General features: G+C 32.9%; 1 protein-coding gene across 5 annotated transcripts in view; it reads right to left on the bottom strand.

The window, feature by feature from the left end:
• DCAF6 (DDB1 and CUL4 associated factor 6) overlaps positions 1–13,975 on the bottom strand; it is a 170,757-nt gene that overhangs the window by 40,893 nt on the left and 115,889 nt on the right. For all 5 annotated transcript variants that reach the window (XM_082832677.1, XM_082832676.1, XM_082832674.1 and 2 more), the window contains 4 exons: positions 8,433–8,550; positions 3,808–3,923; positions 2,539–2,625; positions 1,979–2,306 (listed from right to left, as the gene is read on the bottom strand). In XM_082832677.1, coding sequence (XP_082688803.1) covers positions 1,979–2,306; positions 2,539–2,625; positions 3,808–3,923; positions 8,433–8,550 — 649 coding nt within the window. The remainder of the gene's footprint in view (positions 1–1,978; positions 2,307–2,538; positions 2,626–3,807; positions 3,924–8,432; positions 8,551–13,975) is intronic.

A 13,975-nucleotide genomic window follows, 5' to 3' on the forward strand; every position in this document is an offset into this window, starting at 1 on the left:
GACATTTTGCATTCTCTAGGACCCACTCTCCCCACAAATCCTCCTTTCTCATTCATGTTATACTACTGTGTAAAAAAAAAAAAAATCTCCTTAGGTCTAGAATATACAAAACCCCTGCTTAGCACCTCAGTTTCCTCAGCTATAAAGCAGGTTAGGTAAAAGTGTTAAATAATTAACCTAAATAGAAGATGCTAAATAATTATGATTTTTTGCAAGTGTCTAATATTTACCAAAAATATATGATTTCTTATTTAAACAAACAGACCTGGTAAGTGACATGGTGCATTTTACTAGAAGTTGATACTTAAATTTTATTTTCCATTATGACCTTAGTATCATTTTAAGCTATGTAAGTACAGAAAAAAACCAAGGACATATGTTTGCTTACATCATTAGAAAGCCATAAATTTATGAACTTAAAATAATTATAGACTCTAGCTCTCCACCCAGGGTTTTAGAAACCATCAACTTGATTTTCAAATTGTGCTATGCTTGCCAACCTTCTCTGCATACATCAAGCGGTAATAATATTGTAAGGGACTCCCTCTGGGTATGGAAAGAAATGAAACTAAGTTTTACTTGTCTAAAATATATACTAAGAATTTGAAGACTAATGTGTGGCAGGTAACGAGAAGATGTTTGATTAGTCTCTAAATACAAATATAAGCAAAGATTACTCCCTCTACATTTAAAAACAGGGTCATTGCAAAGTAAACACGTTGACCAAATATGACTAAAGGAAGATACATATCTATCTTCATAGTTAAGAAAAGGCAGTTTTACTGAACTGCAAGCTACAACGTTCAGGAATTTTGCTTGTCCTCTGTTAGTCTTTATCCCTGTAGCCATTCTTACTGTAATTGCTTTTTAAAGTCTAAGTAGCTACACAGAATATCTTGGTTGTTTAATACACCTGTCATTTATTCAGTGCTTTCAGTTTGAGACAAGTCCTTGCACTGATTGATTTTTTTCTAAATTCTGACAACAATTCTAGACAATCAAAACCCCATTTTATAGATAAGGAAACTGAACCTTAAAGAGACATTAAGTAATTTGAATGATGAAGCAGCTAGTAAATGGTAAAAACAGAATATAAGTCATTATGCTCTTAATCATTATATAACATTGCCATTCTTTAATGGGAAATTAATCTTTTCACTTGACAGAAATGTCAGAATATTTTATAAATAGCAGAACATTGAGCATAAAAATATGTGATGTGGGTTCTTCATGCTTGTGTAAGCTAGGATTTTAAAGATAAAATTTTATTCTCTGGAAGAAGACAGAACTTACAATGAGATATGATGGTACTGATTATGGAAATAGCTTTAGAAATGTACGGAATGCAATATAGTTTAAAAGATTTACTTTATCTACTAAAAAATAAAATATATCCTTATGAACACATAATATGAAAAATGGAAAAAGTATATGAACGTATTAGCAATTTAATTCTTTACTGTAGTTGTAATATTTGTTACTTGGTGTGATTTTTCATTTTTGAAATTGAGTTACTAAGTTTAGTAGAAGTCAGAGAAAAACATACTGTTCTCAAAAAGAGAACTTTATCACGCTACCTTAATCCAGGGTCAAGAGAGAAGCAGAAAAACTGAACGTTAAAAAAACCCAAAACTGATAAAGGCCAGGATGTCTACAGGGCAATCTGACAACTAAATATAACTAACTTCATAAATAACCTGTTGGTCATTCTCAACATTCCTTTCTCTTGATCTGTAAATTGAGGACCAAGCCTTAGTGCTGAAGATACAGAGCAATGAGACATTCTATTCTCCACAGTTTGCTCAAAGAATGTAATACATGAAATTATTTATAATTTAGAAAATTCTATGAGTTTATATGACTGAGACACCCTTAGAGGAAAAAGCTGTCAAAAATGGAGAAACTCCTTTATGTGACTTCAAACAAAGGCTTGTGAATTATACTCTTTATAGTTCATGTTAATTAAAAATTTACCAACCTATCACCAGGTCCTGCTCGATACCTTGCACCTGGGATCAGCACTGGGTCATCGTCACTGTCATCTGTGTCCTGGAGAGCAGAGTCCCTGGCCAATGTTTCCTCATGAGCCAAAGGCCCAATGGCTTCTGTTTGTGATTGAGGTTCGGGATTGCTGGTACTCTGACTGGTAGCACTTTCAGTGCTCGTTTGATCTGAAGTTCCTGGTTCCTTGCCTTTTTCAGACAAAGTGGATTCTTCGGGAACCCCACCAGCGCTATCAAGATTGAAGTCATTCCTTTCTCCTGAACCGGAATCCAATGGCTCAAAAGTAAACTTATCTGATTGTGCTGTCAGAAAATAAGTAGTAACAATTGGTCATGTTGGCAACACTAATTATTTAATCTAACTTCAGAGCTGACACAGACAATTTCTAATATAAAGTCTAATCCCCCTATATGGAGAACAAAATTCCACAACACATCTATTTGGAAATGGTCTCTAACTCTGGAGAGACTAATACAGATTAAGGCTTCTTTTTCCTATATGAAGGAATTATCTAAAAAGAACATGACAACTCACCTATATCTATACTGTTCTGAACTGTGCTTTCTGCAGACGTACCTCCCTGAAGTGTTGTCACATCCTCTGATGATTCTTCAGGAGCTTCTGGGAATTCAACCAAATTATCATTAAATCCTAATTTTGTTTTTTAGAAAAATAAACACCAATTTAATACTCCAGCTTTCCTATATATAAGCAGTTCTTAACCCTTTTCGGGTCGTCGAAACTTTTGACACTCAGATAAAACCTCGCCCTGCCAGTGTAATGCCAATACTATGTATGTACCCACAAAACTGTAAAACGCTATTAGGAAGAAATGTGCAATTGTGCCCACTGCCTCTTCCTAAAGCCTATGTGTGGACCTTCATGAACTCCATGTGAAGAATCTCTGCTTTAGATTAGCCCTCACAACTGACATTTCTCAATCTTGCTTTTTTTTCCTCTAAACTTCAGAGAATCTAAACTTAAAACTGAGTATTTTTCTGCCCTTTTGTCATGCATTTGGTCTAATTTGAACTAGCATGAACAAATAGTATAGTTAGCCCCACCATAAATTCTGTTTGGCCATTGAAAATACTTATTTCTGGATTTCATTCCAAGACCCACGAAGGATCAGTCTTTTTTGTTCCTAATTGGACATTTGCTTACCAGACAGTCATCTTATACGTACTTTATTCTTGTTAGCTCCGTTATACTGAGGTATGTATTCATTTAATGAAAAACAATTCATTTATTCCTTCATTTATCAAGTACGTACTGAAAATCTACTCTTGTTCTAGGCTATACTAACCCCTAAAGTTCATTTGATGATCACATAAAACTATTCTAGGAAAGGGTTCTAAAAACATACTCTAAATGGCACTTCTTGTATGAAACAGGATTTACTCATAACCTGTTTAAAGTTTATCCCTTTTTTCCCTCCATAAACCACCTATACTCTTTGAAAAAATCCAGATAGGTACTCCGTATTTCACTGCTAGGTATAAAAATGGTAAAGATAATTCAAACCAACATTTCTATCTAACGTACTGTCAGTACGATGACCATCTATCCTGGCCACTGTGTCCGCAGAGGGGAACTGTGCTTTACTGTGACGCCCCATCTGAAATGCTTAAGGTCCTTATCTTTTGTGTTTGTTATCTGTTTATCAACAGCAGTAACTGGACTATTGCGGCAAAAGTAATTGATTAAAAACAAGAAACAAAACTGTAGCACTGAGGTATCCGAAAAATAGGCAAACATCCAACACTGGGTTTTGTCATGACAAAAACAAAATTAACATCTTACTTGCTTCATTCTCTCCTCCTAATGGTTGCATGGAGCTCTGTGGGACCAAGGATTCCTCCTGACCCTCAGATTTGCAGTGGCTCCCATTTCCTCTAGAACTTGAGGCAGTACTGCTCCTACCATCAAGACAAGATAAGTGATCCCACCAAGAAGTTAATAAACATGAACTTTTAGGATAATTTTTATATTTTACAACTAGAGAAGTTGATCAAAAAACTTGACTACAAATAAAATACAGGATTTATTATTTTAATAGTACTTGAAAAACATCACTTTAGAAAGTCTAGGTGGTTATTCTAATCCACTTTAATATTTAAAAAGAGATTTAAAAATATGAAAGGACCACTTCTTCACTATTTTGATGCTTCTATGATCTGGTATATATTTTTACAAGTCTCTCTATTGAATTTTAACTTAATTATATAATCTCTCTTCTTGTTCTCACTACAGATGGTTCACCACATTCAAATTCTTAATGATTTTATAGACTCTGATCATAGGTCCTTTTAGACTTCGTTGTTCTAGGCTATTTTTAAATTAATACTTGAAAAGAGGCCTGGAAATTTCTTTGCTCTTTGAACTGCCCTCTGTGGACCACTGCCAGTTATAGATTGTTGTTCAAATATGGCAAGTGATTGAGCACCATGGTTTTGTAGAAGGATAATGTTTTCTGTTTTAGTTTTAATACCTACCTGATGATGATCCTAATTCTGTTAAAATTTTTAGCTAGAGCAGAATACCAAACCAATTTAAATAAATAATTTTCAATGAACATTCTGTGACAAATCATGACATGTGTGTAAGAAGGGGACTGAGTGGGAAGGAAAATAGAGGAAAATGTATAACAATCTGACTAAGATTAAAATTAAATTCACAGAAATGCAACAATTTCTTAAATATAGTATAGATGTGAACAAGAAAAAGAAACTGAACAGCTACAGTAACTTAAAAAACGTTAATTATAGACAAACAGCAGTGACTCAATAAACAAGGCAAATTATCATGGAACTTTTGTCAAAATTTTATAAAAGTCTTTTTAGGTTAATTGCAGAAGTCAATTTGATTTTTTTAAAAGGGCATCCATATATAATATAGTTTTAAGAAAAATGTATATCTACATGGGTATATGAGCAGAGAAAAATGTCAGAAAGGATATTCACCAATGTTAAATGTCATCTCAGTAGGATTACTGTAAGTGATTTTTTTCACTTTCTCTCTAGATTCTGATTTTTTTGCAATGAACACGTATTTCTTTTTAGCCAGAAAGAAATGCATAGCAATTTTGGTAAAGAGAAGCCAATGTGATATATAAATCTTTTTTTTTTCCATTGAGAAAGCTATGATACAGGCTTAAATAAAATGCTCAATGTAGAATAGTTATGATAATTAAAACATTATGGCATTGATGTAGGAATACAGAGCCATTAGTGGAAAAGACAAAGTAATCAAGTAAATACATTTAGCATGTGTTAATATGGCATTTTAAATCACAGATAAACGACTAGATTGCTCAATAAATGGTACTGGGACAAGGGAAAAGCCATGTAGAAAAATTGAGCTATAAGCTCTACATCATACTTTATGGTAAAATAAATTGTAAAAGGATTAAACATATATTTTTGATATAAAATCACAGAGCTATAAGAGGAAAACAAGAAGAAACTTTCCCCCTAATCCTGGGAAGGACAAGGAGTATCAGCTCACAGGCTGAAACCATAAAGCGAAACTACCATAAGTAAACTGAAAGACAAACAACAAACTGGGAAAAATATCTGCAACGAATGAAAGACAAATGATATTACCCTCACTTAATTCTATAATATATAGCTCTTATAAATCAATAAGAAAAAGATAAACACCACAGTAAAAAACTGGGCAAAGGACTTGAAAGGCAATTTATAAAAGATGACTATTGTAGCTAACAATTATTTAAAGCCTATCACGTGCTAAGTGCTATGTACTTTTTCTGCATGTTCTCATTAAATCTTCCCAACAAAGTCTGAGGTAGGTTCTATTAAATATGCCCTTTTTCAGATGACAAAACTGATACTTAGAGAGGTTCAACAGCTAGTCAGGTTCAGAGCCCAAACTCTTGGTCAGTGTGCTCAATTGCCTTATCTGGATCAAAGAAACTAAAATAAAAGCAAGACACCATGCTGGCATAGATGAAAAAGACTGCATACTCTTCTGATTTTTTTTTTTTTTACAATGAATACAGAATACTTTCATAATCAGAAAAAAGTTAATTACTTTTTTGATAAAGAAATAAGAGAATATAATTCATGGTCAGTTTTTAAAGAAGGAAAAGTAGCATTCAAAAGAAGAGTGGGACTAAAGATGTTTGGTTAAAAAATGTTCAGATGAGATTGTTTGTAAGATATCAGTCCCTTCTGTACAGAAACATGAGAATAGAAAAGACTTAAGAATAACTATGACAATCTTCTGTGATCTTAAATCATGTACTAAGAAAAAGGGCCATAGATATCATTATTTTTAAAAGTTGAGGTCAAACACTAGAGTTCCTAAGGAAATTCTATTAACGGTACCTTCAAATATATATCTAGAATCCAATCTCTTCTGACTACCTCCATTGCTGCTATCCTGGTCCAAGACACCACTACCTCTCACCTTGCTTACTGCCAAAGCCTTTTATCTGGTCTCCCAGCTTCTACCTAAGGCCTATTCTCTACACAGCAACCAGAGATATCCTTTAACCTTTTAAAGACCCTTCTCACTTACCTGGCTGACCTTATCTGCTACTACTCTCTCCTTTGGTCACTCTACTCCAGCTACATTGTTTTTTTTTTAAAAGATCCTTGAACATACTAAGACTGCTTCTGCTTCAGAGCCATTGTACTGGCTTTCTCTCTGCCTAGAATGCTCTTCCCCCAGATATATGCATGGCTCACTCCTTCTTACCCTTCAAATTGTCCAAATATCATCTTCTCAATGATGCCTACCCTTTCCCTAGATCTCCCAAACATCTTTACCTGTCTTATTTTCTTTCATAGCACTTAATACCATCAAACATACTACACAATTCACTTATGTTTATTGTCTGCCTCCCATACCTAGAATGTAAGCTCCAATAGGGCAGAGATATTTTTGTCTATTTTTTTCAGTGATGCATTCCCAGTGTCTAGAACAGTCTTTGGAATGTAGAAAGGTATTCAATAAGATGTGAAAATCCTATTTAATCGAAGCGTTTAATATTTAAAAACACACAGAAACACAAATGGAAACCAGTGAATTGGAATAAATAAATATTATCATATATCAACATATAATTAATTATATATTAATAAACAATATATAACTATATTATATATTATTTATATGCAATATTATATATTATACTAACATAATATATAATAATATACAATTAAATATGTTAATATAATAATATATTAATCATATAGGATAATTAATATATTGGTTATTAAATGATTAATATAATCACCCTGTATTAATCACATATAATTATATTAATATATAATTAATTATATATTAAAAAGATTATATATTAATTTATATAATAATAGTAATAAATTCAAATACAAAATTTTGGGTGCTGTCTCTCTCACACACAAGGCAATGAGACAGTGGCAAAGAATTTAAGAAGTTCACATAACTAGATTTTTTTTTAATGTAAGATTTAACTAGATTAAATGAACAATAAATATAATCAGAAATGTCATTAAAAAGAATCTATACAACTATTAAATAAGTTCAAACTCACCAGTAATAAATTAAATAAAAATAAAAATAATTTAAAAATCAAATATATGTTACAAATAAATGAATATATTGAACATTGGTCTGGAGACAGCAAAACATGTACTTTCATATGCTGCTGGGAGAAATGTAATAACAGATTATCCTTTTGAAAATAATTTTGTAATATCTTTCAATCTAGATATAGTTTATTTCTGGAAAAATATCCCAAATCCATAAACTTAAAGGTAGGAAAAAGCTTGTAAACAAAGATATTCATTATAGTTTTATTTGGTAAAAATAAACAAATAAATTCACTGCCTAATTAAAGGGAAATGGTTAAGTAAAACTATGGTACATCCACTTGATGGAATCTGTTATACAGAAAATAATACTTATGAAAACTAAGTAGTATTGTGGGAATATTTACTATAAAGTTAACTCAAATAAATGCAGGGGAGAACTGAATATATTAGGTATGATTAAAATCATGTTTTAAAACTCAAACCAAAAATATATACGTATATATACACATACACATACCTTTTACATAGGACCAAGACTGCAAAAAGCTCCAAAATGTTAGGTTTATTAATTTTTGCACTGGTGGTCTATTGGTGATTGATTATTTTTATCTTTTGCATTTTCTATCAGAAGAAATATCCCAGGACCAGCAATATTAGTATCACCTGGGAAGTTTTTAGAAATGCAAATTCTCTGACTCCATCTCAAACTCTGAGAGTGGGGTCTAGTAATCTGTGTTTTAACAAGCTCTCCAAGTGATCCTGAAGCACACTAAAGTTTGAGAACCAATGTATTATTGCAAAACAAAGATGATGAAGTGCTAAAAATAATATCTAATACAATCCTACAAAATGGCTAAGAACATCTTCACAAAAATATTAACTTACCATTCATCTGTAAAGTTCAGTTTTATTGTGCTTGTAGTTGTTCCTTCTGTGCTGTAGTGCAAACTTAAAACTGGTTCACCTGTCCCTGGTTTGGGGCTCAGCTTTTCATTATTGTTATCTGAAAATTGTGTTTAAAACATTTGAAAAAAGTCTCTGAAACCAATAAAAAGATGACATTTCCTAAAATTTATAAAACTTAAATTAGGTTGTCCTTGTCATAACTCTTTCTCACATCTGCATGGTTCTCACTTAAAGTTCAAAGCAAGTGTTATAGAAACACTCTATATTTCAAAAGTGGCATTGCATCATTTTCTAGCTTTGTGTACATGACTCCCTTTGATTCAGATGAAAATCACACACATTTGAGAACCATATTTAGTTTTTAGGGAATCAAAGAATATTAACATGCAATGACATACTTTATAAACTTGGTACTTTTATTTAATGGAACGCTCAGGATCTTTTTCTTCAGTTGCTACAGCATCAAGAATAACTATCATTGGCTCCTTCAGAAACACTGAGAAGTAAGATGCAAGGGCTCCAAAAGAAGTTGTTTAGTAAAAACTTTGCTGCAATTAAATGCTATCAAATTCTTTCTGTTCTTTCAAATTCATAGACTTATAATCTAGGGAGGGATTACAGCCTGTACACTATTGGGAAGGAGGCGGGAGAAGAAAATTTATTGTGCTCTGTTATTTTCTAAAACTCTATGTTATAAGATCGTACGTTTTGGTATAATTCCATCCTCTTCTCCTGACTAATCTTGCAAGAACTTTGTTTTCTAAATTATGGAAAGGCAATTCCACCTTAAGAGTCTATAGGTGATAATCATAATATACATCCATCTCAACATATAAAATCTTTGTAAAATGGTAAATAAAAATCAAGAAACTCTACAGAAATGGATACAAACCACTTTGAAGTCACCTCTCCCCTCCCGCCCCCAAAAGGAGTACATGGATATTCAAAGACAAATTTGAATAAGGCTTTAAATTTTTTTTCTTTTTATGATGAATAACAGCTTGGGGGAACATTAAAATGTATAGGGAATAAAAACTGCTATATAATCAAACATGTAACATTTCTGCCAGTCGCTTGCAGAAAGGAAACTCTTCTGTGTCCTAATTGTTTTCTCGATACAAGTTCAAGGACTTGATGTAATAGTACTAAAAATAAGCTTTCTGTCTTGAAAACGGTATCAACAAAAGCATTAACAACTTAATGAAATCAAAATTACTTAGGATTTTTGGTTATTAGGTCCACTTTATATTGCAATGAAGGACATATCTTTTTGCATTCCTCTTGAAGACGGTGGAGCACTTACTAAAAGAGATTCTTATAGAAACTCTGCTCTAGCTTTTATCCTGTGAGAGGACAATTAACAAGACTTAAAAATACAGAACTGTAGCAGAAAGGAAAAAGGATTCTCCCCAAGAGATGAGAAGCCAAGCTGATAAAACTCAGGATTATCAGTTCTTACGTCTTCACTTCTAACTCCTGAGAAATCCTCTCCTATAACATTAATTACTATTTGAAAATAAAAGTATGAATCAATTATAAAGCTGGCCTACCAAATGATAAATTCACTTTGTTACTGTACTACTTTTGTTATGATTATGTCCTTGATATAAACAGCTGCTGGAAAAAGAATTAACAATCCATTACGACTTTCGAAGATTCAATATTACATTCAATGTTTTAGAGGACGTATTTTACCAAATGGCATTCTGATAAAATAACCAAATTAACATATCTTTAACTTACATAAAATTATCAAGAATGGGACTTTTTTTGGCCACGCTGCATGATTTGTGGGATCTTAGTTCCCCAACTGGGGACTGAACCTGATCCCTCGGCAGTGAATGCCAGAATCCTAACCACTGGACCACCAGGGAATTCCTGAACGGGATTTTTAAAATATCTGTCCTATCCTTGACAATCTTTGAAAAATGTGCTGTTAGTCATTTGTCCACATACAGTTTTCCCTTATTCTTTAGTTATGTTGCTAAAATTTCTGTCCCACTGCTACCCAAACCACAGTCATCCTTAGGGATCTGGAATTGGTGAAGATAGCTGAAAGACTGAATGAATGATCAAGGAAACTAAGAGATAGAGCTGGGGCTACTTCTTTCATTATCTCTCACAACATTTTGTAAAGTGCTTTGCTATTATTTTTCTTTTAAAGTAGAGAAGAAATAGGGGGGAAAAAAGCAGGTGTGAGAGAATTGTAGGATTAAATTTCATAGATCTACCTTGGTTATGGGAGCATAAGTTTTAAGAAGCCATTTAACACCTGAAACTCACAAACACAACACTGTAAATCAACTATACTCCAACAAAAATTTAAAAAAAGAAGCCATTTAAATGCTGTATCAAAACTTCCTTTTTGAGTAAAATTAGAGGCAGCTATAGATATTTGCATGCTATGACTAAAGGAATATAGTAGACAAATAGCTAGCTGTTAAGAGGTCAAAATGGTGTAGAAAATATCTACCAACCTCCAAGAGCACCCCCAACCTCCAAAAGCAAGAAGCTTCCTGAGATGATCAATGTTAATTCAAACCTTCTTCCTAGGTTATCTACTACCAAGTTATTATTTAATCTCTCTGGAATATAGTAAAAATCATGTAAAACACAGTAGTAGTACTCATTTAATTTATAAAATGACTATAGTTGACAGAATTTGTTCATTTAAGTTGTCAATGAAGTCATCAGCCTGGAGTAAAATTGGCCCATCACATTATTTCTGTTAGCAACAAATACTTCAGACGCCTAGTCTAGTTATCTCCTTGTAGACTGCATATAAATAATGTCTCTGGCAGAAACACTATGCAGTGTAGAACATGGTTTCTTCAACTGAGGCATTAATGGAAGTGTATATCCGAGGTTTAAAAATCCATTTCCTAGCCTTGTTCCATTCTACTCTTCCTAGTTTAATACTCCTCTTCTTGACCATATACAACCTATCAAATTGAATTTTCTTCGAAATGTAGATCACTGGTTTACTAAATTAATTAACAAATTATTTCTGATACAGTGCATATTTTAAGTTAAAAAGGTCTATAAAAAATCTACTTTAAAGAACTAAAAAATAAATTTTATTATTACTTTATTTGAAGAAATATTTGTAACCATTTTAATTTTCTGTATCTTGCTCTGTGTGTTAAAAGTTGGATTAGCAAACACATCCTAAAAACTGTATTATTCAAAGCCTTACTTATATAATGCACAGAAATATATTAATATTACTGAAATATTTTGCTTAACAAGTAGAGATTTTAATTTAACAGCCTTAGGGTTTAGAACTTCACCAAACCCAATGACTTTATGTAGAATGCACAATCATAACAATAACCAAAATTTCTTGAACATTACTATGTCCCAGGATATATATGTATCCTTTGTTAAATCTCTGTAGCACATATTTTAATCTCCATTTTATAGATGATGAAATGATGATAATGAGCTAGATTCTTTTTCTCTAGTAACCTAAGTTTCTTTCTATATGAAGTTCCTACTTACTATACTGTCTTGGAAATAATTTGAATACTCAGTAGAAAATAAGATTCCTTAAATAAATATTTTAATTAAGAAATATCAACTGCTGGTATTGTTATCTCTCAGAAGTGATGTATAATTCATAACAGCAACTTTAACTGATAAAAGTTCTGGTAGTCCAAACTGTCACTTTGGTATCAGAGTATTGGAAAACTACACTGTATGTTTTCCAGGGCACTGAAAGACTGAACTATTTCTTCTCACTCTAAAAACATTATAGGAGAATAAAATTAATTGTGGTGCACTCAGCACAAGGACAGTGTAGTGGGGGGAAAAATCAGTTTTAACTTGTTCAACACTGCTAAGATGGCCATGTATATTGCTTTGTAGTTTAATTATTAAAAACAACTGATGATGTTAGTAGCTTAGAGCAGTCTCTATCCAGGCAAACGACCAGCCATTAAAATACATGCTTTAGGGCTTCCCTGGTGGCGCAGTGGTTGAGAGTCCGCCTGCCGAAGCAGGGGACACGGGTTCGTGCCCCGGTCCAGGAAGATCCCACATGCTGTGGAGTGGCTGGGCCCGTGAGCCATGGCCGCTGAGCCTGCGCTCCGCAACGGGAGAGGCCAGAACAGTGAGAGGCCCATGTATCGCAAAAACAAACACAAAAACAAAAAAAACATGCTTTAGCAAGCACAGTTATAACCACATAAAAATCAAGACAATATCCTGTAAAAGATTTTTTGGAGTTAGAAGTGAATAGTCAGTAACATAAGATTCTGGGAAGCAAATTTAAGAGATCCTTTCCCAAAAGAGCCCTTTCAGATTAATGCATTGGCTCAGAAAAAAATCTCAGAATGGGCTGGAATACAATTTGAAAGCAACTTCTTTGAACTTTAATTAGGTATCTTTCAAGCTTTGATTCACAATAAGAACCACAAATAAACTTTTTTTTGGTTAATACACATATTTTCAAACCATTCAATCTGTGCATTTCAACTATGAAATTAATCATTTGTGGTTCTAAAAAAACATGCTGAAAGTAGTAATAAAATATGCTATCTTGGTAACTAGGTTTGTATATCATCTAAATATTGATATGGATGTTTGGTGTTTTAGCTAGGATATCCCTGGAGGCCCATCCTATGTGTAAATTTAAACAAAGTTATCAAAATGATGATAATTAAGTAGCATATGGCCACAATAATTTGTTTAGAACCACTATGCCCAACATTTTCTCTGCTGCTGGGTCACCATTCTAACTGTACAATCATCTATTAACCACCTACAGTAGCTTAGCTATCCTGTGGATCATATAGAAATAATATATTCTGTGCCTCAGGGATTTTCTATTGCACAATGAACTTGTCAATATTTTTCTTTCTATTTTGCCAAATGTTTAAAATAAAAATCAATCTAAAAGGAAACAAAATATATGATGAAATCCTCTGAAAAAACACTGACATAGCAATGATAAAGCTCAACTATCTCCCCAAATTTTGCACCCCAACTTGCTTGGCATACATAGAAGAAAAGGCAAATTTCTCAAGTATAATTTCTAGGCCAATGCAAACTTTCCAATTTTATAGGTCAGGAACCTGTAACTTTTCTGCATACCTCAGACTACTGGATATCCACGTCTTCCAATCATTTGTATAAGGAAGCATATTCTGATTCAAAGTGCAGAAACTGTTTCTAGGAGTAGATTCTAAACAGAGAACTCCTAGCCACCACATAGGTGACTGTGAGGCAAGGCTTTTATTCTAAAATTGAGTGTTCTCACTAGTGCAATCTGACTTTACACAGAAATTAACAATAGTTAATTATGAAAGCCAAAAACAAAGTGCAACTTTAATACTGATATTTACTAGGAAATCTCTCCTATGTAATCTTTTGGAAATAATATCCTAGTCAAATTTTCTTCCTGACAATCAAAACTCAACCTGTGCATCAATGACAATAATTTTAATCCAATACCTTTTTTTCATGACATAACACAGAAATGTGAATTGAATTTAAACGTGGGGTTGGGATACATACAGACT

Source organism: Leucopleurus acutus (genome assembly GCF_964270905.1).
Source record: "Leucopleurus acutus genome assembly, chromosome: 2".
NCBI lineage: Eukaryota > Metazoa > Chordata > Mammalia > Artiodactyla > Delphinidae > Leucopleurus > Leucopleurus acutus.